At 58.7% G+C, this 26621-nt stretch overlaps 2 protein-coding genes and 2 long non-coding RNA genes across 5 annotated transcripts; 2 read left to right on the forward strand and 2 right to left on the reverse strand.

The window, feature by feature from the left end:
* Nucleotides 1–201: 201 nt before the first annotated feature.
* On the reverse strand, nucleotides 202–9283 carry CCDC42 (coiled-coil domain containing 42). Of its 2 annotated transcripts, XM_027742284.2 has the most exons (10): nucleotides 9224–9283; nucleotides 8648–8747; nucleotides 3954–4632; nucleotides 3616–3773; nucleotides 3186–3291; nucleotides 2952–3056; nucleotides 2239–2436; nucleotides 1398–1619; nucleotides 804–962; nucleotides 202–378 (listed from the first exon to the last, which is right to left on the reverse strand). In XM_027742284.2, the coding sequence occupies exons 4-10, from the start codon at nucleotides 3687–3689 to the stop codon at nucleotides 316–318; spliced, it is 927 nt and encodes a 308-aa protein (XP_027598085.1). In that variant the 5' UTR covers nucleotides 3690–3773; nucleotides 3954–4632; nucleotides 8648–8747; nucleotides 9224–9283; the 3' UTR covers nucleotides 202–315. The 2 variants fall into 2 exon arrangements, with proteins under 2 accessions (XP_027598085.1, XP_027598084.1); XM_027742283.2 differs by having other exon boundaries at nucleotides 3616–4632.
* A 4103-nt stretch (nucleotides 9284–13386) lies between these two features.
* On the forward strand, nucleotides 13387–21910 carry LOC113999099 (TBC1 domain family member 24-like). The gene is made up of 7 exons (XM_027742294.2): nucleotides 13387–13489; nucleotides 15149–16184; nucleotides 16469–16627; nucleotides 17901–17964; nucleotides 18941–19036; nucleotides 19806–20082; nucleotides 20689–21910. The coding sequence occupies exons 1-7, from the start codon at nucleotides 13387–13389 to the stop codon at nucleotides 20832–20834; spliced, it is 1881 nt and encodes a 626-aa protein (XP_027598095.1). The 3' UTR covers nucleotides 20835–21910.
* A 609-nt stretch (nucleotides 21911–22519) lies between these two features.
* On the forward strand, nucleotides 22520–25437 carry LOC120325047. Its single transcript, XR_005566850.1, has 2 exons — nucleotides 22520–22647; nucleotides 23616–25437. It is a non-coding gene; the product is annotated as an uncharacterized LOC120325047 (long non-coding RNA).
* On the reverse strand, nucleotides 23597–24477 carry LOC120325048. The gene is made up of 3 exons (XR_005566851.1): nucleotides 24376–24477; nucleotides 24112–24292; nucleotides 23597–23953 (listed from the first exon to the last, which is right to left on the reverse strand). It is a non-coding gene; the product is annotated as an uncharacterized LOC120325048 (long non-coding RNA).
* Nucleotides 25438–26621: the final 1184 nt, after the last annotated feature.

Below are 26621 nucleotides of genomic sequence, written 5' to 3' on the forward strand. Positions count from 1 at the left end.
AGCTGAGGTTAGGCTGAGTGGGATGTCCAAATGTGAGCACTGATCCCTGTTTGAGACTCTGCTGTCCCAGCCTGCTCTCACCACCTTGCTGGGACACCGTCTCCTGCACCCAGAATCCCATCTGCCAGAGAAGGCATCCCAGTGGCATCTGTGGGATGGAGCTCTGAGGTGTCCAATCCTCCCAGGAAATGAAGAGACACCTTAAAACATTTTGTTTGGTTTTTTTTTATTATTATTCTGCAGTATCTCTTGGGTTCTCTTCTCCTCTCCTTTCCCTTTCCACCCTGCTGGCAGGGCAGGTCCCTGCATAGGTTCTCACTTGTACTTCTTCATGTCCTCTCTAGAGATGTCCCTGAGGTCTTCAATAAACTGCTGGATCTAGGGTGGGAAAGAGAGAAGGCAGAGCTCAGTGCAGGGATGGGAACAGGGGGCAGAGGGGAGCTTGTTGTCCCTTTTGGAGGCAAATATCCCCAACTACTCTGAGCAGCAGGACAAACAAGGCATTTGCCTTGCTGGATCTGCACCACCAGAATGGGCTTTTGTGGGCAAGTGGGTGAATGAAACCAAACCTTGATCTGCATCCCCTGTCCCAGCCTGCCTGGCTCACACTTCTGCCCCACAAGGACCCTCCTCAGAAGAGACAGACTTGCCTGGAGTCCCCAGCCCCTTCCCCGTGCCCGAGAGCGCCCATGTGAAAAGGAAGGTGTCTGTTGGGCCTGTGGGCTCTCCCCTCCCTTTGGGCAGCTGAGAGTCATTCCTGCTCCTCTTTCTGGGAAGGGAGAAGGGCTCTGGCCTGGCTTTACCATGTCCAGCTGTCTGTGGCTGTCATGTGCTGCCACATTCCACTTGGCGTCCAGCCGTGTGCTGGCAGTGTGGAAGAGGCTGTGGATGGTCCTCCTGATGGCCTTCAGCATCGTGGCCTTCTTGGCAGCCCTGTTCTGGATGTCGATCCACTGAGCCTCCTGGGAGAAGAGGAGATGTGGAGCAGGGGGACATGGCCCAGCTGAAGGTGCTGCTTCAGCACAGGAGATCCTGGCTCAGAGACCCCAACTTCCACATTCATCTGCTTGCTTAGGAAGCCTTGCCCAGGGCTGTGCTGGAAGTGGTTCAGCTCAGTGTGGTGGAAGCAGGCCCAGGAACAGCCCCATCCGCCCTCCCCACAGCAGGGAAGTTGATCCCCTGCAGCAGCATGTGCCACTGACCCCCCTCCCAGACCAGGGAGGGCTTTCATTCTTCCTTCTGCAACCCCATGGAGGGAAGAAATTAGGCATCTCCTCCAATCACAAAGGCTGCTACTGGGCCTTGCCATGAGCCCATGGCTGAAGGATAAGCCATCAGCCAGTCCTGACTCGGCCAGGCCTTGGAGATCTTGCCCTGCCCATCCCACAGTTCCTTACCCAGACAGGGGTGTCGCTTTGAGCCTGGTCTAAATATTGTTTTAGCTGTGCCAGCTCATTCTTGCACTGAAGCATCTCAGCTCCTTTCTCTGCCCTGTACTGGTCCAGGAGCACCCTGGCTTGCTTAGTCATTGCCTTGTGCCACTGCTGTGACTGCAGCAGCTCCCTGCGTGACCTCATCAGTGACTTGTAGAACGAAATGATGTCCTCGATGTCCCGAAACTGCAGCACAGGATCCCTGGTGTTAGTGCCTTCCCTCACCACCTGCAGATCTCATGTCCTTTGGCACCCTGCCCTGAGAAGGGCCAACACCTCCCCCAGATGAAAGATCTTCCCTTCTCCACAAGACTACTGTCCCTGTTGGCTCCTGAGCAGCACCACATTCCCTGTGTGATGACATCCCACTGTGCCAGGCCTGGAGCTCTCACTGCCACAGGCAAGGGGAGATATTACAGCTCTTCCCCAGGTGAGCAGTGCTCTGATAAACACAACCACTGCCTGGGTCTCATTCCCAGGCAGCTCTTTACCTCTCCCAAACCACCAATATGACCTGAAATGGTGACACCAAAGGGCCCTCCCTCCCCTCAGCCCTGAGTTTTCACCCCTTCTCATGGTTTTTCTTGGTTTTCTCAAGCCTTCACCTCCTGTTCTGATTCTCCTCCCCTGACTCTGCTCCCTGTGGCTCACCTTGGTTGTAGGGAACTCCTTCCCATCCCACTTGAGGTCTCTGGGTTTGACCAAGTGTTTTAATTTCCCTAGACTTGCCTTATCTCTTCTATTTTAACACCCAGATAAGGCCCTCCCCAGGCCCAGGATCTGCCTCTCTCAGGTCCAACCTCACCTGTGAGATCTCCACCACATCCTCCAGGTACCTCTTGAACATAGAGTATTTTGGCAGTTTTTGGCAGAGTTTCTGATGCTGTTTTATGAGGGCTTCCAGTTCCCTCTTAGCTCTCAGAAGCTCCTTCTCTTTTTTTATACTCTCCTCTCTATCTTTGCTGGCTTTCTTCAGGGCTTGGTTTCGCAGCATTTCGTTTTCCTGGTGATGTTTCCCCATCAGCACACACAGACAGAGGGAAGGGAAGGCAAGGGAAGATGGAGCTGGGTTACTCAACAGCACTGGAAGGAGACACCTTCAGAGAGGAGAGACAAGCACTGGAGCACCCCTGGGAACAATCTTCTTCCCCATTTCACAGGGCCATGGCAGGGTCTTGGAGGCAGCACCTGGGATGGCACTCTGATTTTCAAACCTCCTTGTACCTGTCCCTGGAAGACTGATGGAGCTCAACAGTGGGGACAAAGCTGAGACCCTCCTTGGGGGACATCTGGGGCCCTCAGGAGATCACATGAGTACAGGACAAGCTCTCCCCACCCAAGCCCTAACAGGGCTTTGCAGCTCTGTGGTACAAACCCCTGTGTCCTGCCAGTGCTGTTCTCCCACCTCCAGGCTCACGGGAGGCTTGGCCAGGTGTGCTGGTCCAAAACTCTCTTTCCCAAGGGAGGGGAGGAGTTGGTGGTGTGGCTCAGGGTTGTGTCAGCTGAGCAGGGCAGTACCTGTACAGTCCTCCCAGATCTCTCCACGTGGGCCTTCAGCTGAGTCCTCCTGGCGTGCAGGTCCCTCCACTGCTCAGCAATGACCTCCAGCCTCTCCTTGAAGGCCTGGCAGCACCAGAGCGAGGGTGACACGGATGCCCACACCCAGAACCAGCCACCTGCCTGCTGCTGCCACCCGCCAAAGAGCCCCAAAGCCCTCCCAGCCACGCTCCAGCACCCTCCCATCTTTCTCACCGCTTTCTTCTCCGCCACAGCATTTTCCAGACATCGGAATTCTTTCTTCTTCTTCAGGAGGCACATAAACGAGGTGGCGGGGTCCTCGTCTGGCTCTCCGAGTGCCCTGTGAGAGAGCATTTCCTCAAGGTTACACACTGGATCCAGGTCCTTGCAGGGTGCTGGACTGCTCTGGGTGTTGGTCTGTGTTCTGGGTGTGGTGATGGGGCAGAGCAGCCCGACACCATCTCAGACTCCATCTGTCAGAGTGGCATCCCCACCCCTCCCCAGGGGGGATCCCCAACAGAGCAAGGGGGTTACAGGAGGAACAGGGCCGGGGAAGGGAGGTACAAGAGGGGATAGAAGTGATGGAGATAAGGGATGGCAGTTTGCCACAGTGGGGATGGAGGGATGGAGGAGACAGGAGAAGAGGGTGGAGGAGCCCCCTCACCTGAGCTTGGGCAGGAGGTTGGCCCTGTACTGTTCCAGGTAATAGGTGGCATCCTCGTTGGCTTCCGGGTCCATCGCTCCAGCCACCAGCAGCCACCAGAGCCCAGGTCCTGCTGGCCCTGCTCCTCTCCCTGCCTTCACCTGCAGCTACTCCAACACCTGCAACAAGCTTTGTGGCTACTCTAATCCACCAGGACAGGCCCTGCAGCTCCTCTGACCCCAGCGAGAAGCCCTGTGGCTACTCTAATCCACCAGGAAAAGCCCTGTGGCTACTCTAACCCCCATAACAAGCCCTGTCACTACTCTAATCCCACAAAGAGACCCTGAGGCTACTCCAACCATTTTGACAGCTCCTGTGGCTACTCCAAGCACTGACACCTCCTGTGGCTATCCAAGCACTGTGACAGATCCTGTGACCATTGTGACACCTCCTGTGGCTATCCAAGATCCTGTGGCTATCCAACCACTGTGACATCTGTTTTGGCTATCCAACCACTGTGACATCTGTTTTGGCTATCCAACCATTGTGATGCCTCCTGTGGCCACTGCAACTCCTCTAAATGTTTACTTGGCATCAGTGGGACTAAGTCACTGTGCCCAGAAACAGGATTTTTTTCATTCCTTTCACTTCATCTTCTCTGTTTCTTCCTCTCCTAAGTTTGGCCCCCCGTGCCCTGTGACCTCTGCTGCCTTGGGTGGGTATTTCAGGGCCCCCGACAGCCACATCCCACTGGCCCAGTGCTCAGGGCTTGCTCCTTCTCTCCCAAACACCAGATGGAAACACTGTTGAACACAGCCCAGAACCTGTGTCGGAGTTCCTGGAGGAATTGTGGTGAAGTGGGGACATCTCCTGGCCGGGAGATGGATCAGCACTGCTGGGAAATAACCCAGCACTGAGCGAGTCTGTAAATTCCAGGCACACTTCCCACTGTGTTCACAGCCACACCTGAGAGCTCTTCACCTCTCCTCACTGAACATTGCAATGTGGTCATGTAACTTCCACCCTGAGGGAACAGATCTGTCAGAATCAAAAAGAAAAAGGTGATTTTTTTGCTGAAAGCCACTAAAAAGCACTTTTTGTAAACCACATCATCTCCCTTAAGCACCCTGGTGATGCTGAACACCAGAGCACACCCAGCAGGCCCTGCTGTGCCACAGCCACATTTTATTTCACACCAGACTGATTTTCCTATTTAAACGCTCAAAATATACTCCACAATAAATATTAATCTCAGATTAATGCTGCTATCAAATATTACTGTCTTCTTTCTACACCATCCCTTATTTTCCAAGCAAGACTGGACATAGCACAATATGAAATATATTATAACCCAGCTCATACAGTTCTCAGTGAAACAGTCTCACCTCTACAGACCACCTGCACCCCTCAGCAATGAGAGCTATGAGAAGGAAGAATTCTTTCTAGAAAGAAGCTGCACCTTGTATTATTACACCCAGAGAAAAGGCAGAAGTTGCTTCTTCCACTTCTGCTTTTCAAATGGTGTGAATCCACAGGGAATTCTGCCTCATTTCAGTCTCTGTTACAACCTGTACAGATCTCTCTCCAAGGAGGAAAGAGGGGAGAAGATACTGAAATTGCTATTGAAAACCAATTAAAGGAAATTTAACTGACCCTGCTCAAGGGGAGTCACGTCAACAGCACAACCTTTCCCCTGGAAAATTCCAGTTGCATCTTAATTAAGGCTGACACGCCGGAAGGTAAAGGAATGCTGTCCCAAAGGAATGGAGTGTCCTGCCCCGTGTGCCGGCCCCAGTTGTCACTTGGGATCAATACTGGAGCATTAACAAACTGTACTGCACAACCAGGAACAGCTTTACAGCAGCTTTCAAAGGAGGTAAAACTCACTGAATGGTGACCGAACACAAACGCAGATTAATTCTGGTGAAACCCTCCCAGCTCCAGGCCATGGGCACAGTAAATATGTGATCAGTGGTGCAAGAAGGTTAATGAAAGGAAGGACTGCTGGAAAAGTGTGTGCTGTCACATCAGAGATGGATTAGATACGGAAAACCAGCCCCAAACCCGGGACAAGTGTCACTGCAAGAACTTCATCAAACAACAGGTGCTGATTTTTCTAATGCAGGGGAAAAGCTGAGGCTCAGCCTCAGACACAGCCCAGAGTGGGCTCCGCCTCCCAGGGAAACCCAAAGCTGGGCCACAACTCTGCAAGGATTTTAAAGGACCCCTGAGCTGGCAATGGCAGCTGAACCCCACGGAATGTGTGGGCTCTGAGCCCCAGACCAGCTCCTTCCAGCTCCTTCCAAGCCCTTTCCAAACTCCTTCCCTACCAACCCACACACAGGCCAGGCTCAGGCAAGAGGGGAAGGTTGGACTTACTGGCACAAGATCCAGACCCTGACTATGTCTCTGCCTGCACCTCTGAAAACAAGACCCAAGAAGGAGACTTTGGAAGGGGTGTGAATTCACCACTCAGGAGGAAATGGCAGATTCCTTTTGCTGTCTGCAGCCTGGTTACCAGTTTAGGAACAAGGCTTGCTTATTGTTATCTCTTCTCTCCTCCAGGAATTAATTCATTGGGCAGTTCGAACACACTGAAGGAAAAAGGAGTCTGAAAAAACTTTCACAACACAAATGAAGAGGCAGAAGAGAAAGAGCCTCGTGAGCCTTTGGCCCATCTGCAGCCCGTGCAGAGCTCCAGGCTGAGCCCAGGACACCCAGCCAGGACACTCCTGCTCCTCAGCAAGACACACACACATGCTCAGGCACAAACTAGAGCCACCAACAGCTCTCAAGTTCAGCCCAGGGGAGCAAACACTTGGAGTGGAATTCCACAGGCAAAAAGTGAAATCCAAAAGGCCACTGACAACCCATCCTCCTCACCCCACTGCACACAGAGCTCACAGGACGTCTGCAGTGAAAATGTCTTTTTATAGAATTATATCAAGTCTGTGCCTAATGTGGTTTGTTTGTTATGGACACAGCACCCGTGTGACTCCATCAAACCCAAAGCTGCCCAGGAGGAGAACGCTGCATTTAATCAACCCAGAACAGCAGAACAACATAAAGGTGACACGGCCAAGAAAGTCCTCAAACACAGACACCACTGGCCACAACTGCAGCGTGACAACACAACATTCCACTTCCTTCAGAGGAAAAAAGGAAAATAGACAAAAAGAAACCAGTGGAAGGCTTAAGATCAGCTCGACAGAGCAGAGCTCACAGATGGTAAGTGCTGCCTTGAAAACTTTCCTTATAGTTTATATTTCCATTTTAAGTTTTATGCTCTATTTTTGGCAACAGGGTTTTTAGCCATGCCAATGGCAAAATACTGTAAAAATAAAAACCTGTTTATATTCCCCCTAACAGGCAAACAATGTACAAAGACATTTCCCTGCAGTAAAGCATTCGGGAGGCACAGAATACAAGACTGCTCAGCCGTGGATTTCTCAACAGGCATTTCTGTTGTGGAAACAACTCTCTCCTTGTTGGAAACTTGTTTATAGTAGAATCAAACACTGCCAAATATTCATCTTTACCTGTTAATGGATGAAAGGGAAACTGGAAAACACAGGGCATGGAACAAGTGATTTTATGAAGAACTAAGTCAACCATGTAATGTTTCCATAAAACACAACCTCGGAGAGTTCTGGCCCCAGAAAGGCTTCAAACAACAGCAACACGAGGTCATGGATGGCACTGATGGGAATAGAGGACTTTGTCCTCTATAAATACACACAGGTTAAGCAGCAATCTTTTTATTAGTCTTCTACTGCTTGGGCATATCTGTACAATTTGTGATAATTCACCATCCTGCAGGCAGGGACCAACCTCCAAACACTCCTCTCACTGCTACAGCCAGAGAAAACACTCCTCTCAAATCCCACTTATTTGGGCCTTCTGAAACCTCAATTCCTGCTGAATTTGAGTCACTCATTCAGCAGCACTGATTATTGGACAAAGCCCACACAGTTTTCCTCAACATTTCTTCACAGGAAACATTTCAAAAATGACATTTTATTTTAAAAGCTGATAGATTTTAAACTGGAAGAGGAGATTCAGTGATTGGGCATCATATTAAACCCCTGCTATAAAGAGGAGCAGAGCCTGCAAGATAAATCAGTGGGGCTTTAATTATGTCAATTATTATAAAAGACCAACTCGAGGACTTGCAGCCTTTTTTTATCTTAACACATCCAAGGGACCTGTTGATGACATGAAGCTGCTCCTGCACTGCCTGGAGGAAAGGATGAGGCTTTTAGTCCTGGAGAAAGGAGCTTCCTGAGAATCCCAATTTCATTTTATTTTTTAAATAGGAAGTGTGAAAACGTGGAGAACATTTTCCTGGGTAAGCTCTCACTTCTGCTTCTCATTTATATTTAATTCTGGTCTTATGTTTTGTCCAAAATGTGGCTAAAACAAGGCTGCAAAGTTCCTGTTTCCTCTGCTGTAGAGCCCCTGCAGAAGGCAGCGATCCAGCCTTGTGGGGAGAAACATCTGTTCCCTATTCCCAGAGAGGGGCACAGAGCAGCTGATGTGCATCCCAGCACCTCTGAGCCTCGGCATCTCTGGGAAAGTTCTGATCCTGGCAGGGACAGCCCCGAGCAGTCAGCAGGGTGAGCCCAAGGCTCCCAGGGCTCCTCCTCTCCTCCTTTCAAACCAGCCTGATCGCCCACAGAAACATCAGTCCTGTTAAACCCAAGGTGACTTTTGGGAGGCTGAAAGGCCTCTGTTAATGTCGAGTTCGCATCCTTGTTGTCTTTACAGGGCCCCTGAAGAACAGAGCGCTGGCGGCGGGTTCCTGCCATCGGACACAGCGTGTCCCTGCAGGTCCCCAGCGCTGACACCGACACAGCCGGGCCCGGGGCAGGGCCGGAGCGTCACCCCCGTCCTGGCACCGGCTCTGCCCCTTCCAGCAGCTCCCGCTTCCCTCCGCGCCCCCTGCCAGGGAATTCAGGGCTCCCCGGGCACATCCCGCCCCCGCAGATTTAAAGCTGAACCCGCACCGAGAACGCTCCAAACCCAAACCCAGCTCAGACCCCATCCCGGGTACCTTGGCCGAGCTCTCCCCGCTCCGCTGGCACCGGTTCCGCTCCTGGATCTTCTCGGCGATGTCCTGGGCGAGCTGGCGAGTGGCATCGAGCAGGGAGAGCCTGGAGGGAGCGGGGGAGCGGCTGAGCCCGGGGGGACCGGGAGGGGCACCGGGAGGGGCACCGGGACCCGCCGGGACCGCCCGGGATCGGCCTGGGAAAGGGCCGGGAGGGGAAGGTAAAACACCCCCAACACACCCCCGGGATGGGCTCTGGGAAAGGGCCGGGAGGGGAAGGTCCAACACCCCCAACACACCCCGGGATGGGCTCTGGGAAAGGGCCGGGAGGGGAAGGTAAAACACCCCCAACACACCCCCGGGATGGGCTCTGGGAAAGGGCCGGCACGGGAAGGTCCAACACCCCCAACACACCCCGGGATGGGCTCTGGGAAAGGGCCGGCACGGGAAGGTCCAACCCCCCCGCACACACTCGGGCCCGGCCCGGCCCCGCTCCCGCCGCCCGTGACGGGCCCCGCAGCCCCGGGGAGGCCCCGCAGGGTCGGTCCCGCCCGGCCCCGCTCCAGCCCCGGCCCAGCTCACCAGGGCTCCGGAGCCATCGCGGGCCCCGAACGGGCCCGGCCCTTCCGCCCGAGCGGCCACAGCGCGCAGGCGCCGGGAGGGGAGGGAGGGGAGAGGGGAGAGGGACACGGGGAGGGGGGATACGGGGATATGGGGGACGGGGATATAGGGGAACAGGGATATGGGGGACGGGGATATAGGGGAACAGGGATACGGGGATATGGGGGACGGGGATATAGGGGAACAGGGATACGGGGATATGGGGGACGGGGATATAGGGGAACAGGGATACGGGGATATGGGGGAACGGGATATGGGGGACGGGGATATGGGGGAACAGGGATATGGGGTATGGGGGTACGGGATATAGGGGACAGGGGGAGAGTGATACAGGGATATAAGGGACGGGGGGACGGGGATATAGGGATACAGGGATAAAGGAATACAGGGATATAGGTGTATGGGGGTGCGGGGGTACAGGGAAACAGGGATAAGGGGGTACAGAGGGATATGGCGATAAACGGATACGGGGGTACAGGAGTGAGAGGTGCAGGGCTGTGGGGAACGGGAATGGGGTGCCCAGTGCGGAGCCCGAGGGTGCAGCGGTGCTGGTTGTGCAGTACAAGGTGCAGAGGGGCTCGGAGGGGAGGCACAGATGTGTGGGGTGTGGGTGCAGAGGTGCATGGTTTAGAGGGGCAGAAATTCAGGGTGCAGGTACAGATGTGCACATGTGTGTGGTACAAGATGCAGATGTGCAGGTACAGAGGTGCAGATGTGCCCAGTACAGGTACAGATGTGCCCAGTACAGATGCAGATGTGCCCAGTACAGGTGCAGATCTGTGTGGTACAGGGTGCAGATGTTCCCAGCCATGTCTATCCCTCCCTGCCCAGCCCCTCCCGCTGTCTCTCCCCAGCGGGGTCACTCCTGGCACCTGATCCCCGACATCCACCATCCAGCACTGCATGGGAAGTATCCCAGTGCTGCATCTTCCCAAAGGCTGCCTGCCCTGGTTGGCACCTCTGCAGCACATTCACCCTCCTTCCTGCTCCTTCCATCCCTCCTCCTCCTGCTGCCTCCCTCCTTTCTCTCTCCTCCCTTCCTCTTTCCTCCCTTCCTCACTTTCTCCTTTCTCTCTTTCCCCTTCCTCCTCACATCTCACCCTCCCTTCCTCCCCAGTGCCAAGCAGTGGGTCACCCTGTCCCGTTCTGACCTTGGGTGGCAGCTCCTGATGCTCGAGGGTCACTTTAACCCCCCCCAGTGTCACCTGCAGTGCCCAAGGCCGGGGCTGTCCCTCAGGCAGAGCAGCCCCACGGGCTCCAGAGGCCTCTCATCCCTGGCTCAGGCCTTTCCTTCCCTTGAGGCAGCTGCCAGTTCCCTTCTCCAGATCCTCAGCCCCATCCCCTTTCCCTGCCCATCTCCTGATGACAGTCACTGCCCTGCCCTGCCCGTGCTGATGTCCCTGTCCCCTCATCCCCATCCCCTGGTCCCCACTGACACTGCTGGTGTTGGCACAGGCCCTGTTGTGGCTGCCAAGGGCCCTGCAGTCACCTGGCAGCGGGCACAGCCCATCACTCCCACAGCAGCCTCTGTCCAAGCCCAACGAGCCCTTCCCACCCCGATCCTCCAGGATTTGGCCTCTCCTCTCTGTTTCTGGGTGTGATTGGTGACGCAAATCAATGCAGGCACAAACCTGGGCCCGGGTGCCTGAGGAGCAGTCACGAGGTGCTGCCAGAGAGGCTTTATTGTCCTCGTGACACGGGGCTGCTGCTGCAATGACAACGACATTGATAACGACAATGACGATATAGATAACGATGATGATATTGATAACAATGATATCGATAACGATAATGATAACAATGATAACAAGTGCATCCTCATCAGCACGTTCCCGGGGGGCTGCGACCCCGCTGTGCTCCCACATTCCTGGGGGCTGTGACCCCGCTGTGCTCCCACATTCCTGGGGGCTGTGACCCCGCTGTGCTCCCACATTCCTGGGGGCTGTGACCCCGCTGTGCTCCCACATTCCTGGGGGCTGTGACCCCGCTGTGCTCCCAGTGAGTGCCCGGCCCCACAGCAAAGCCCCTGGGGTGAGTGTTGAACACAGAGCCAGAGGAGCCCCCGTGCCCTGGGGACCAGCCCCACCGAGCAAAGCTGCCCCGGGGTGGGTTTGGGGGGTGCTGAGCACCCCCAGGCACCAACTCAGTTCCCTGAGCAGGGCTGGGGACGTGCTGGGGTGGGGAGCAGGGACACGCGTCCCGCTCCTGCCGTTGCGGGGCTGAGATCGCTGCGTTCGGGAGGACCCACGTGCCAGCAGTGCCCCGGGCTCTGCGCTCCCCGCTGGCCCTGGCAGCCCCCCGGGGTGGGCTCCATCTCCCTGTCACAGCTCTTCCCACATCCGGCTGCTCCCGCAGCTCCGGGCATCAAACATTCATGGCCTTCGGCTGCGCTGCTCCGCTGGAGCCACACGGCCTCTACATATTTAATTTTTTCACCATTAAAAACGCATGAAGTGATGTTTCGTTTCGCCCTGTCCCTAATTCACTTCCATCTCCCACCTCCGGAGCGGCTGCCGGGAGCAGGAGGGCGGCGGCGCTGCCGGAGGTTTCAGAGCTGGGTCGGGCTGGCAAGGAGAGGCATCCACTGTCCTGGAAAAGGCACATGAGGAGAAGGCGGCCAACAAGGTCCAGGGAAAGGCAGCAGGACCCACGAGCCTGGGCAAAGGGGTTTGATTTGGAGAGAGAATACATAAAAAGGGTTTGAGTTGGAGAGACAGTGAACGATCCCTCGGCACCGGGAAGCAGAGCGGGATGTGGTGTGGGGACCCCCGGGACCCCCAGGAGCAGGGCTGGGGGCCATCACCTGCCCCTTTGGGTGCAGCCAGAGCTGCCCACTGGGTGCCCAGGCACGCTCTGGGTGCAGACTGGGAGCCTCCCACTGGGAGACCCCCTTGGCTCCCTCCCACCCAGCACAGCCCCCGGGGGGCCCTTTGCTGACACAGCCCCTCGCCCCCACCCCCTCGGGCTCCAGGCTCACCAGGAGCAAAGGGAGGAGAGGGATGACGGGACAGCCGTGCTGCTCCCAACAGATTTTGGCACACAGTGGAGAAGGTGCTTCACCCAGAAAGGAGAGGGGCTGCACTTGCCCGGGAGATGCCCCGAGACCACCGGTGCTGGTGGATGCTCAGGAATGTGCTGCAGGTGGAGACGGACATGCAGGCAGGGAGGCAGAGCAGGAACAACCTGCAGCTGCTCTTACCACAACAGAAAATAACAGGTTTTTAAAGGGAAATAAAAATCTTTAAAAATGTTAAGGTGCCTATAAAAACGCACAGGAAGTGCAGCCTGAGCTGTGAGTTCTCCAGCAGCAATGTTGGATCGGGGTGATGTGCTGGGAGCATCTCCCAGCTGTCGGAGGGGACTTTTCCTTCGACTGTGAACACAATGTACGGTTTGTAGCTCTGCAACGCGTTTTGAGGCTAAAAGTCAGTCGATACCAACCATTTCCCGGGGGCAGGTTGGAAAGGCTGCAGCACCACAGCCGTGCCTGCAGCAGTCGCGGGCTGTGCTCCCGCTGGGCAGGGGGCAGGGGCGGGGGCTGTGGGGGGCACGGGCACATCGCCCCCAATTTCCCTGGTGGTTTTGGCGGCCGGTGCTGAAGCCGCCCCGCACACACGGCCCGCAGAGCCCCGAGGAGCGTCCCAAGGGCGGCACTGGCTCCTCGTGGCCCCGATCCCTCCTTGTCACCGGCTCCTGGCACTTGCTGCTCACGTGCCGCTCTTCCCGGCTCCCCCGGGACCATCCAGCGGGAAGCGGCTCCAAACCCACGCTCTGTGTTTCCCTCGTTCAAGGACGGGCGGCGGCCGCAGCCCCGGCCCCTCCTCAGCCCCGCGGCCCCTCCTGCCCCTGAACCCCAGAGCGGGAAAATGAAGGTTATCCTTGGGAAAAACAAAGGATTCGGTTTAATGGCCGCGTTGCTGTTTGATGGTATCTCGTTCCACGGGGTGTTTCCACCCCCGCCCGGCCTCGGTGCAGATTTAGGGCAGGAAGGGGCGACGCGGGCGCGGGAGCTGCTCCACCCCTCACTCTGTTTACTCCAAATAAACCCCCTGTGCCCTCGCCTTATAAGTCAGGGCAGGTGACGGGGACAAAGGGGACCCGGCAGCGGTGGCCGCACCCGGGCGATGCTGCAGGTGGGGCTCAGCCTGCCCGGCTCCCCCGGGGGGGCGGCCGGGGGCTTCCCCAGGGCCGAGCGGGACGGGGGCGAGGACACGGGCACCGGGCGAGGTGAGTGCGGGACGGCCCCGCTCGGGCCGGGGACACGTCCAGCAGAGCAGGGACAGGGGCCGGAGCAGAGCCACAGTTCCTGCCCCAACCCCGGGGCTTGTCCCGGGGCGGGCAGAGCTGGAGCCACCAGCCCGCACCGGGGACCGGGTGGGCTCGGGGTGATGCTCCTCAGGGCTCCGGGCAAGGCAGCACCCGGCTGGCAGGAAGAGGTGAATTTGGGGACATCGGGTCAAACAGCCCCTGCTTCAGCCCCAGTGTTGTTTCAGCCTGGTTTCTATGGCCAGGAGCCTGCGGGATTGTGCTCGGGGTCGGGCTGTGTCCAGGGCAGGGAGTCAGGATGAGCAGCCACGGCAGCAAACTGCTGCCCCTTCCCTGACCCAGCACTGAACCCGATCTGCTGGTCCTCCTGACCTCGAGCAGGGGCCAAACTGAGCTGGAGAGCAAGAGCCAGAGCCGGACCCAGCCCAGGCGTCAGGACTCTCTCGATGTGCCACCCTGTGCTGTCCCCCGTGTCCCCTCGGGACAGAGGTTTGGCTCGGTGCGAATCCATCCGTGACTCCCCAGGCACCAGAGCACATCCGAGATAGATACACCCGAGAATTAACGTGTGTGAATTGACTTTATCCCTGCCAATGAATCCCTGCCCAGCAGAGCTCACCCAGGCGGGGACAGCTCCCGTCTCCTGTGCAGGGTTTGGAGCCGAGCTGTCCTGCAGCCCCGGGGAAATGCCGCTCCCGTCTCTCTAGGAGGAGCTCAGGCTCTGCTCTTCCCGGAGCAGGGCTGGCGGCTGCCCGAGCTCTGCCCCTGTGCTGTGTGCGGGAGCCTCCCGCGATGGGGACCTTCTGTCCCCAAGGGGCTCCTCAGGTGCTCACCAGTCCCTGCGTGCGGTCCCGGGCCGGGGTCTCTCCAGGTGCCTGGAGGCACACGGGGCACAGGGACCCTCTGCACCCCTAGAGCAGCCCCACACCCCCGGCGAGCCCCTCGAGCTGCAGCACCTTCTCCTCGCCCCTTCTCTCCGGCTCCCGAGTGGCCGGAGGGGTCGGGAGGCTTTGGCAGGAGACAGCAAGAGGAGGGCAAACACCCGAGGGCGGCTTTGCCCCCTCTGCCTGGGCTCGGAGCAGCCTCGTCCTGGGCGTCCCGACCCGGACAGGACCCTCCTGCCCTGCGCTGTCCTTGGGAGGGGACACGATGCCGATGGTCCCTCTTGGCCTCAGCATCACTTGGGCCCTGCTGCCCGTGAGGTCCCTCCTCGCCCCTGCAGAGCTGGGCTGGGACTGAGCTGCTCGTCCTCCTCAGTGGTGTGACATGTCCCCGGGGGACAGGGACTGTATCCCTGCTCTCTGCACCTCCCTCTCAGCAGGTCACAGGCTGGGAAGTCAGGAGCTTTTTGGGGGGTACAAAGTCCCTCATGGTGGGAGAAGCAGCCCTGACACCCAGCTGGGACCTGGCCCTGAGCTTCCCCAGGGTCCTGAGCTGAGGGGAGCAGGAGAGGGCAAAGCAAGCAGCTCCAGCCAGCCAAAGGCTGAAAACCTTCCCCTTGCAGGGGACAATAAAGAAATACAGGACGTGGCTGTAAGACTTCAGAGCACCCTCAGCCAGGGTGAAATGCTGTTGGCTGGGGCGGTGGAGAGTGTTGAATAAAAGGTCTTTGTCCTACAGAGGAGTTTGGCTCATCTCCAGTCACCATCGTGGTCACATCCGAGGCTGACAGCTGGGACACTGACGCCTCCTCCTGTGCGGGCTGTGGGCAGTTCGTGGACTGGGACAGGATGCCGGACCCGCAGCGGCCGGCACAGATCCCCCAGGACATCCTGAGCAAGCCCCAGAAGGAGCTGAAGAAGCTGGCGAGGGAAGGCTGCTGGGCCACGAGCCACGCCCTCAGGGCTCGGCTCTACCACCAGCTCATCCAGCAGGTCTCCTGCCGGCTCATCACCCCAGACGCTCTCGTCTACAGGGACGTGGCGAGCCGGCTCTTCGGGAAGCCCGGCGGGAGCTCCCACCCTCTGCCAGAGTTCCTGGAGGGATGCCCCATGCCCACCTACTGCCTCAACCCAGAAGGGGTCACTGCCCTGAAGAAGATCCTCATCTGTGTTGGCAACCTCTTCCCTGACATAACCTACAGCCCGATCCTGCCCTCCCTGGTGGCTCTGCTGCTGCACTACAGCGAGGACGAAGCTCAGTGCTTCGAGAGCATCTCTCGCCTCCTCGCCAGCAACGCTCCCCACACCAGCTACATCGACCAGTCCTTCCTGGCCCACCAGGCCTCCTGCATGACATTTGGGGACCTGGCCAACAAGCACTGCCCAGCAGCTCACAAACTCATAGCCAGCGCCTCCGAGAACGTCTTTGAGGTCTACTCGGAGTGGTTGTCGTGGCTCTTCCACGACCTGCCCTTCGCTTACGCCATCCGTGTGCTGGACGTGTTCCTGCTGGAGGGGCAGAAGGTCCTGTACCGCATCGCCCTGGCCCTGCTGAAGCAGTTCAGGCTCTCGGGGAGCTCGGCCGAGCCGGAGGGCACTGACATCAAGGCAGACCTGCAGGCTTTCGTGCAGAACATTGCCGAGCACGTGACTGTCGACAAACTCCTGGAGAGAGCCTTTGGCATCCGGCTGTTCTCCCGCAAGGAAATCTGGCTCCTCCAGATGGCCAACAGGAAGGCGTTAATGGAGAGGGGCATAACCATGGTGCAGAGCAGGTAAGGAGACCCCTCCCCTTGCCAGCCCGTGGGGCTGAGCAGACAGAATGTGAGCTACTGTGGAGACACACGGGGGAGCTTCAGGGACCCCTCGTAGTTTTGGCTGTGCTGGGGCCTCCCAGCCCCTCGGGGGACCCTGTTGGGAGACACGGGACAGGCAGAGCTGGTGGTGGTGGCAGAAAGCTCACGGTGCAAAAATCAGGACAAAACCTGATGCCTGGGGGCTGCACCCCAAAAAGCAGACGGGCCCCAGAGCTCGGCACAGTGTCCCTCCCCCCGTGCAGGCAGCCCTTCCACCTGGCCGTGGACATGCAGAACTTCAGCTCCAGCATCGTCACCACTCAGGAGATGCGCCTCGTCTGGTCCTGGATCCCCGAGCGCTTCTCCCTCTTCCCCCCCCTGCTGCTCTTCTCCACCTCCCAGGACGGGTGCAGCCTGCAGAGGTAAAGCAGCCCCTGCCCAGGGGCCGGGCGGGTCGGATGTGTGGGATGAAAACTGGGCAGGGGTTGGTGGTGTAGAAAGGAGCAACACAGAGTGTCCCCAGGGCACATGGGGGGTCTGCTGGGGACTGTCCTGGGCTCAGTTCAAGACCCTGAGTGTGATCTGGGCCAGTGCTGACTCAGGGGAGAGGGCTGAGGCTCGCTCAGATGGTAATCAGCAACTGAGGAACATGGAGCCCTGGGGAATGTGCAGTGCTGGGGATGTCCCGTGTGCCACACTGGCCATGCTGTGAGCAGCCAGGTCCAGCCAGCACACCCTCCCCAGGGCTCCAGCTCCCTCCCAGGGATGGGACACAGGGGCTGCTGGGCACTGCAGTCAGTGCTGTGGCTCAAAACAGGCAGGAAACCCAACCCTGTCCTCTGTAGGAGCCCCTGACAGTGAGAGGTGCCGAGCTCAGGGCAGGGGCACGTGGGAACATCCTGCTGGGGGCAGGCACCAAACTCCAGTTAAAAGAGCCCAGGTGTCAAGGCCAATGCCCAAAATTGCAATAGCAAGATGTGTCAGAGCAGGAGAGAGCCCAGGGCCCAGTGACCCCCTGGCTGTGGAGTGCAGGGTGTGTGGGAAGCAGGGACATCCCCACATCACTCGGTGCCAGGGTGTTTCTGTCCTGGGATGCAGCTCAGGGCAGAGCGGGAAGGGCACTGGGATCACTGGGATGTTCAGGACTGGGTGCTGCCCACTACCCCCCATTCTCAGGGCAGTGTTTAAAGGGGGGTGTGATGGGCACCTCAGTCAGCGCCCCGAGCTCCCCCAGCCCCTGAGAGGCGAGTGGGTGTCCCATGGCAGTGGTGCAGCCCCAGGAAGCACAGCCCTGACCTTTCCAAGGCAGCACAGGGTGCAGAGCCTGGACTGTGAAACATCCGGATTAAAAGTGAGCTCGTTGTGTAAACTCCCCCCCAAACATCCCCCCCAGCCTGGTGTCTGAGGGTAGGGTGGGAGGGTTGAGGGTTTGGGTTTGTCTGAGCTTCACCAAGCAAAGGTGATGACTTGAGAAGTCCCATAAGGCAACTCCCTCTGCTCTGCACAAACCCTGGAGATGCTCAAGCTTCGTGACTCTGAGTTTCTGCTGTGTCCTTCCACAAGCTCCCTTGAGCCAGATGAGAAGAGCCACCACCCCCCTCCTCTCTCCTTCCCAGCCCCGTGCTGGCCACACGCTGGGCTCACTGCTCTGGGGTCTGAGAGCCCCCAGCCCGACCCCCTTGTCCATCTGTGCAGGTTTTACACGTGCTGTGAGGGCTACGAACCGACCGTGCTGCTCATCCAAACCACCGAGGGGGAGGTGAGTGTTTCCCAAGCAGAGGTGGGGAAGGGGACAGGGGGTTGACCCCACTGGCAGTTCTTGGAGCAGCCGTGGGTCTGTGTGGTCCTTCTCCTGCCCTGCCCCGGGGTCTGTTCCATCTCCCAGGAGAGAACAAACTGCACCTCCAGCCACCAAGACACCCCTCAGACAGGGGATGCTGCAGGAAACAGGAGGAGTTGGTGAGAGGAAGAGGGGCCACGAGTGATACTCTTTTACTGCAAACACAAGTCATGAATCCTTGCTGAGCAGACTTCCCTCAAGTCAGCAGATGCTTTGTCTGAGCCAGGACTTGCTTTCAAAGCACTAAATGCAAGGTTCTGCCACTGATTGCAGGAGCAGCCACACAAGGGAAATGGAGGAGAAACAAGGACAGTTTCTGCTGGAAGCTGTGAAATAACTGCAACCCCCCCTGAGCCAGGGCTCTTCCAGGGGCTCTGACAGGGGCTCAGAAACCTGTATTTTCTCTCTCCACTCTCATCCAACAGCGGAGGCAAGTTCTGTGAATTGTTCAGGCCTCCCAAAGATTTACTGACCCACCAGTGCTGATGTCCCCAGCCTGACACTTCAGTGTGGTGTGGAGATAAACACCTGCCACCCCCAGGGCCCCGTGCAGGTGACCTGTAAAACTTGGTTTCCTACACATTTTAGCTGATGTTATTCCTTGGCTGTGCCAAGGACAGGCACGAGTTCCAGCCCTCGGTAGGTCCCTTCCAGCCATGGTCAGGTCAAGGACATCCACAGCAGGGTCAGCCTTGGGCACAGAAGCCGAGTGGACTCATGGCCAGAGCACCAGTGATTGTCAGTGCAGGACTCAGCTGGCACAGCAGAATTTGGCTCCCTGACTCCCCCAAGACTGAGCAGAGCCCCTGCCCTGCTGACCCCACGGGCCATTGCCAGTGCTCCAGGGGCTGGCTCTGGTCCTGATCTCCCACTGATCCCTCTGCTCTCTCCCAAGGTGTGTGGGGCGTTTCTCTCCTCCGACTGGAGTGAAAGGAAGAAGAGCGGGGCAACATCGGCCTTTTTTGGGACAGGGGAGTGCTTTGTGTTCACTGTAAGTCATGGTTTATTTCTGGCTTTGGCCCTTCATTGCTGTTTCCTTGACCCCTCAGGGCACAGTGAGCCCCGAGGTGCTTCCTCCCCACGGCCCCAGCGCTGCCCTGAGCTCTGGCAGGAATTGCTGTGCTGGATCAGAGCAAAGGGAGACTCAACTCCTGCCCTGGGTGAGCTGGGGCTGCCCTGAGCCCCCCAGGAACGTGTGATACCTCCGGGTGGGCCTGGGAGCCCCTCCTGGCATGGCAGCAGGGCAGGTTTCTGCCCAGTTTGCTCAGGGCAGCTCCTGGATGGGGCATTCCCAAATCAGCCCTGGCACCCCAAAGAACGAACAGGCTGAGCTGGACCAAGAGATCCCAGAGACAAAGTGCAGCATCCATCTGATATCCCACTGGCATCCATCCAGCATCCACCTGGCACTGTGGGCAGTGCAGGTTTGCCCATCTCTGGCAGCACCCGGCAAAAACAAAACCAACTTCTCAGCCACACCCTCCTCCAGGCAGCCCTGGCACTACCAGGATGCCCTGTCCCTTCCTAACTCCAGATCTGGCCTTGGCTCACAGCACTGCATCTGAGCAACCTGACCCGGCTGGAGATGTCCCTGCTCATGGCAGGGACATGCTGGCCTTTAAAGGTCCTTCAGCCCCAACTATTCCATGACTGTATGATTTGTGCCCTGCCCACCCTGGCCAGGCAGCCCCATCTTCCCCCAGCAGTGACAAGTGTCCCACAGGCCAGGGCTCTGTCCCCACGTGTCTCCTGCTCCCCAGGTGCGCCCCGAGGCAGAGAGGTACGAGTGGGTGTTCATCAAGCAGCCGGAGCTGGCCAAGGCTGTGCCGCGCTCCCGCCAGCGCTCGCCTTCCCCCTCTCCCGACTCCCGGCCCGGCTCCTGCCCGGGCAGCCCCAGCTCCAGCTCCAGCCGCCTCACCGTGCCCACGCCGCTCAGGAAAGGCCGCCTGTCCCCGTTCCTGGCCGTCAGGCATTTCCTCCTGCCTTCCAAAACAGCCTCCATGTTCATGTCCGGCTCACGGGAGGGGATCGTTATCGGTAATTAATTACCCATCGGGGCCCCGGGGGTGGGCTCCGACCTCCCGCCACTGCTCCGGCTGAAAAGGGCCCTTTTTAAGTCCAGGTTAAAACCTGCCCGCGGGCAAACAGCTCCTGTCGGGGATGTCAGTTTAAAGGCAGGGCAGGTGAAGGCAGCCCCTCTTCCTCACCTCAGCAGGACAGTGCCGAGCTGCACGAGGGCCGGGTGCTCCTTCGAGAGCCCCGAGGGGGAGCAGCACAGCCCAAACCACGGGAGAGCTTTGTGCCCCTGGGGCTCGGGTGTCCTTCCCCAGCCCTTCCCTCCGCTCTGGGTGGGATGGAGGAGCCGTGGGAGGGGATCAGCCCGAGGAGGGGCCGGGCACGGCCACCGGAGCAGACACGCGGGTCAGGCTCGGGCTGGGAGTGGGATCTTTGTGCCCCCCGTGCTGGGGTGTCAGAAAGCCCTGCAGCACTGCCAGCCTGTGCCCCCCTGGCAGCCCCGGGAGCAGGGTCAGGACAAGCCCGGGGACAGAGAGCCGAGGGGTGGGTGCAGCCCTGAGCCCTCCCAGGCCGGGCCGGAGCCGCCCGAGGGGGAGCTCAGCCCTGAGCCGGCGCTCGCTCTTGCAGGTGGAGGGGGAGGCCAAGCCCTGTCCCTCGACGCCGACCTGCTCTGGGGGCACACGGAGCACTGCGAGACCTTCGACAACCCCCCGCTCTGCCAGGAGGACTTCAAGGTGCAGCTCTTGGAAGTGTGGGGCTTCCAGAGCGCGTAGGTCCCGTGGGGGACGGAGCCCCTCGTGTGCTGCCCACGGACACGGGGACCCCTCCCCGTGCTGGGCACCCCCGGCCGGCCTGGGGCCGTCTCTGCTGCAGCTCCACTCTCCATCCCCCCTCCACCATCAGCCACCTGTGCTGTGGGGAGAGGGCAAAGCAGAGCCAGGAACGGCACCGCGGGCGCTGCCTTTGGGGACACTCAGGGTCCCTTCTGCAGTTTAGACCCAGCCTGCTCCACCCAGCCTGGCCCAGTTTAGGAAGCTGGAGGGGAGGGCAGCCAGTCTGGTGTTTCTCACACCTCCCTGGCCTGTTTGCAGCTTGGGGCTCAGCAAACCAGTGGCACCACAGCATGGGCAGGTTTTGTAGGAATTTTGAGCCCAGGAAAACCCCAACACTGAGGTCCAAAGCTCACCAGAACCACTCTCAGCCCCACTTCCCCATGGCCCCAAGCTCAGCACAACCCTTCAAGCCACACACAGAGTTTTGTAGCCTCCACGGGTTACCAGGACTCCCTGGGACCCATCAGCCTGGAGCAGAGACTCTTGTCCACGGCTGGAAGTGCTGGTCGGTGATTAGCAAAGTCCTGCCTGGGGTTTGCAGCAAGGCCCCAGGTGTGAACCCACATTTCGGGCAGAGCCCTTTGCCCAGGGCTGACGTGGGACTGCGGGTGCTGAACACAGATGAGCCTCCACCAACGTGCCCTGAATGCCGGGTCAGGACCACAGGGATGAGCCATGGAATGTGAACGTGTGACCCTTGGGAGGGCAGGAGACCATGGAGAGCACTGTGGCTGCAGGAGGAGAACCTCTCCCACACCCAAACACACTTTACACTTGGGGGTTTGCCTTACACGTGCTACAGCTCTGCAGCCACTCGGAGCAGGAGCAGGGCATGGCAGGGGCTCACACAGTGCTGGGCACATGGCACACTGGGAATGGCTTGTAGCTTCCATGGGTATCCAGGGAAGAGGGGGGGTGAGACACAGCCGCCATGCCTGACTTTCAACCACAGAGCCCAAATCAAAGAACTCTGCAGAATTGCTCTTTCCCTTCAATTAAAAAGCTCTGCCAGGCCATCCTCAGTGCATTTTATTTCCACGATCATGTACTGGACTTTTTGTCCAGCTGAAAGTTTCCCATGGGAGTCTCTCACCCTTCCCAAGAGGTGTTTTGCTTCTGCTCAGAGGTGGGAGGCCTTGGAGCCCCTTCCAGTGCCCAAAAGGGCTCCGAGAGCTGGAGAGGGACTTTGGGCAAGGGCCTGGAGGGACAGGACAAGGGAGAATAGCTTCAAACTGACAGAGGGCAGACTTAGATGGAATACTGGGGAGAAATTGTTCCCTGTGAGGGTGGTGAGGCCCCGGCACAGGTTGCCCAGAGGAGCTGCAGCTGCCCCAGCCCTGGGAGTGTCCAAGGGCAGACGGAGCCCGCTCGGGAGCTCATGGCGGCCTGAGGGGGACGCACCGCCCACCGCGCGCGCTGCAGCGAGGCGAGCACCCAATGAGAGCAGCGCTGGGGGGTGACTGGCACCAATGAGCGCTGAGGGGGCGGGGCGAAACGAGGAGGAGGGTTTGGAGGGCGGGCGTGTGGCGGTTGCCATGGCAGCGTCTCAGTGCGTGGCCCAATGGGAGGGCGGCACCTGGCGGAGGAGGCGGGGCCAGGGGCGGCGGGCGGTGCCCGGACATGGCGGGCGCTGCATGGGCCGGGCCGAGCGGGGTCAGAGCAGGACAGCGGAGCGCCGCGGGAGCGCAGGTCCTGGCCTCTGCAGCGCTGCGAGTCCCGGATGGACGGAGCTGCTGCTGCGACCGGGCCCACGGTGGGACCGGCCACGAGGGACCGGCCCGCGTCCTTGAGCTAGGCCCCGCCCCTCCGGCCTTGGCCCCGTCCCCGACCACGCACCGCCCACTCCGAAATCAGGCCCCCTTAAGTTGTGATCCCGCCCCCTCGGCCTCGGTCACGCCCTCTTGAGCCACGGCCCCGCCCACACACCGAGTCCCGCCGACTTTAACCTCGACTCCGCCCATAGCCCGGGCACCGCCCACTCCACACTAGGCCACGCCCATCATTGACCACGCCCGCCGTATCCAGGCCCCGCCCCTCGGTTCCATACCCGTGTCCCGGGTCCGTTCCCGGGGGTCCGTGGGGTCTTGGAGCCCATCCCCCCGGATCTGAACGCAGCTTTCCAGCTTTTGAGAGCTGTTGGTCAGCACAGTCAGGAATCAGCGGTTGCACCCGAGCGGTGTGTGCGCGGCTGATCCTTTGCTTTGAGCAAAAGGGAAGATCGTCCCAAGAGAAATGTGGACCCCGGCTCCAGCGGAGGGAAGAGCTGCGCCTGCCGCTGATCCGCTCGGGAAGGGAGGGATACACCGGGCAAACAGGGGTTTGCTAACTAATAAAAAGCAAAAATCAATACAACGATGTCATCGGCAACTAGCGAACACTGATGCCCCTTGTTTGTTAAAATGTATAAAATAATGCCAAGTTTGGATGAGCCGGGAGCCTTTTGTGGGAACCTCCCAGCTCCCTTCATTTTGGCCAACTGGGATAAAAAGATAGCAACGCCTCGGCTCGGGGTGGGAATTGGGATGAGCCCCCGGGATGCCCTGCCCGTGTCCCCGTGTGCCAACCCCGTCCTGCCTCCCCGGCAGCCGAGGGGCAGCATGACACGGGGCTGGGGACAGGAGGGTCCCAGAGCTCCCAGGAATTGCCGAGGCTCCGGAAGCTTCAAGTTGGAAATGACGAAAAGCACGGTTTTAAATGTGGCATCTCTTTGTTTTCCACCAGAACACGCCTCATCCAGGGTGCGGAGGATGGGGAAAGCCGTGCGCCTCCAGCCCCTCACCGCACATTCCCAACAGTGAGGAGGTGATGCCATCGCCAGGATCTGGGAAAAACAGCAGCGTGTTTGGACAGTGAGGAGAGGAGACACCCACGCACCAGAGCTCAGCACAAGCCCAAGTCCCCAGCTCGCCATAAGGTCTGAACATCCAGGGAAGCGATGATCCCAGGGAGCACAGCAGCTGTTGGAGACGGTGTCAGCTCTCTCCTGCTTCCCCGAGGAGCTGCAGTCGGGGACAGCCCAGGATGGATCTCTATGGGGTCCTGCATGGGAACTTCAGCTCCTGGGGTGGTAAAGGCAGCTGAGTTCCCTCTGCACCCCCCAAAACCGGCTGGTCAGGGTCAGGGTAGAGGCAAGGGACGGGCGGGGGGACCTTGCCATGATCTGTTGAGCTCTGGAAGAGCCAAATGCTGGGATGCAGCCGGTGTTTTCCCCACCAACCTTTACCAAGCCCAGGACACAGGGAGAGCCCTGGGCTGATGCTGCCTGTATATCCCTTTGGCTTTCAATCCACAGGGTTGCTGAAGAGGCTGTAGGGGATACATTTCCAGGATACAGGGGTAGAAGTTGTCCATGGGAAGTGTCCAGGAGAGCACAGGCGGGGGAGCTGCTGGAGTCAGCTCTGGGGAGAGAATGGGCAGCATGAGGTGCCCTCATGCTCCTCACCATCCTGTCTCCTGCTGAGGGGGTTGCTCCACATCCTACCTCTCTCCGTGCCTCTCTGCCTTTCCTGCTGCTGGGATCTCTTCTAGCTGCTGGAGATTGCCCTGGGCATGGGGAATCTCCCTTCCCCTACAACTGTGCAGTTGTGTGCAACCCACAGCAGCAGGTGCAATGGGTGGAGCAGCACTGGCAGAGCCCTGATACCGTCACAGACCCTTCCCCAGGGCCTTCTATCCTGATCCTCGTGGGAATTCCCAGCCACCCACCAATTCCCCTTCTTATTTACATACAGCTGCCGCTCACAAAAGGGCTCCCTGGGATGGAAACCTCCGGCAGCATTTCGGAGTGGGAAAGCATGTGCAAACCTGCCACAAGGGGCTGCCTGCGAGGCAAACGCCTGTTCCTCCAAGGCTCCTTCACTCCCTGGATCACCACCCGGATCATCCGCAGCACCTTGGCCGCGGGAGCCCTGGGATGTTGCTGACTGTCTTCCCGTTCCCTGAGGAGTAAACCTGTTCCAGGGCTCCTGCCTGGCCCCGGCAGCAGGGACTGGGGCACATTTGAAGCCAGGGCCCAGCCTGAACATCAGGATGGCACATGGTGGATCGGGAGGCACAGCTCTGTGGATCCATGGCTCATGTGCCTGCTGGGTCCCCTCCACCCTCCTGTTTGGGGCTGTGTCCCCTCTGTGGGATGAAAGCTCTCACGAGGAGCAGGAGGCACTGCAAGAGCTTGGCAGAGAGCCCTGTTCTGAAGCTGAGGAGCAAGGGTAGACACCAGGGCTCAGCAATTCAGCACAAGATGCCCCAAGGCCACCGAATCTTTCAAGTAATCTTGCACAGCCAGCCAAGGAAGGGCTTGCCTTGGAACCCAGGAGAAGTTTGGGAACACAGGAACCTGGGCAGGTGGAGGTGGTTCATGCCTCACTCTGCCTCTGGGTGGAGAAGCAAAAAGCCACCTTTGGCCACCCCTGTGCACATCCCGGGGTGGGACTGAGCTCACACTGAGGCTGCAGGAACTCAAACCAAGCCTTCCCTGAGGATGTGGGCTGCCAGGGTCTGTCTGGGAGATCAGAAGCAGAAAGAGCCCCAGAATTCAGGAGAAGAATGTGTCTGTTGTTTGTTTTTTCAGTAATGTGTTCTGGGTTGTGGCTGAATTCTGTTTGCAGAGTGCTGAGCCTGTTGTGAGAGCTGGGAGCAACCTGCACCCGGAGGCAGGAGGGGGAATCCCACAGCACATTCCTGCTCCCTGGGCAGGCAGCTCTGTGCCCCTCCTGCTCCCCCTCTGAGAAGGGAATTGCTCCAAGGACTGAGGATGGACCTGGGAGCCCCAGGGCAAGTGGCCCCAGCAGGTCCCCTTCGACATTGGGGAACAGATCCACAGCAGGAGTGGAACCTGTTCCTGCCTGAGGCACCTCCCCAGCACTGCTCCTGGGATGGGATGAAGCTGGCTGGAGCCTGAGCTCCTGGAATCACAGTTCCAGCACACTTCCATTTGGGATTCCATTTGGGAATCCATCTGGAGGCACAGGAACCCTCTCCCCAGTTTTCAGAGGGTGCTGAGCCAAAACATGTGTAAAACCAGCCCTGCTGTGGGTGGGATCCTGCACTGGGAGCTCTGCTGCTCCCAGGGGAGTGGGAGCAGGAGGTGGCAGAAGGTTCATATGTTTTTAAGTGGGGATGCCATTTATCAGCCTGAATCAATGCTCTCATTTTCCCAGGGACTGCAGCAGTGACATTTTCAGTGCACATTTTTTGGAATGGGTCAAACAGTCAGGAGGAGGAGAGCCAGACAAGGCCCATGCAGGAAGGCAGCCAGGTTGCTGGGCTGGTCCCAGTCATGTGCCAGAGGCCCCAGGGAGGAGGACATCCCTGCCAGCCTTGTCCATCATCCAGGGGCACATGGCACCACTGGCCCATTGCTGGTGTCCTGGTGGGGCAGCCAAAGGGAACCATCCTCCCTTTGCTGCTGAGAGGCACCTCTGTGGGTACAGAGGAGTCCTCATGGAGTCATCACAGCCCACCCCACTCTCACCAGGGCTGTGTGACATGATGGAGCAGGGAGGAGATGACCCAGGTTTATGCTGGGGTTGCTCTGGTCCTCCCTGCCCGGCACCTGTGAATCCAAGGAGTGTTGCAAGGAGCTCTGAGAGCTGGAGAGGGCAGGGGTTTCCCTGGGCATGGGCATGGTGCATTTCTCCAAAGGGATCTCCAGGGTCATTTTCTATTGCACAAGAGCTGCTTTAGCCAGGCCACCCTGGATATGGACACTTACCAGGCCAGGACACA

Source organism: Pipra filicauda, unplaced genomic scaffold, assembly GCF_003945595.2.
Source record: "Pipra filicauda isolate LSUMZ 115617 unplaced genomic scaffold, ASM394559v2 scaffold80_size11013439_pilon, whole genome shotgun sequence".
Taxonomy (NCBI): Eukaryota; Metazoa; Chordata; class Aves; order Passeriformes; family Pipridae; genus Pipra; species Pipra filicauda.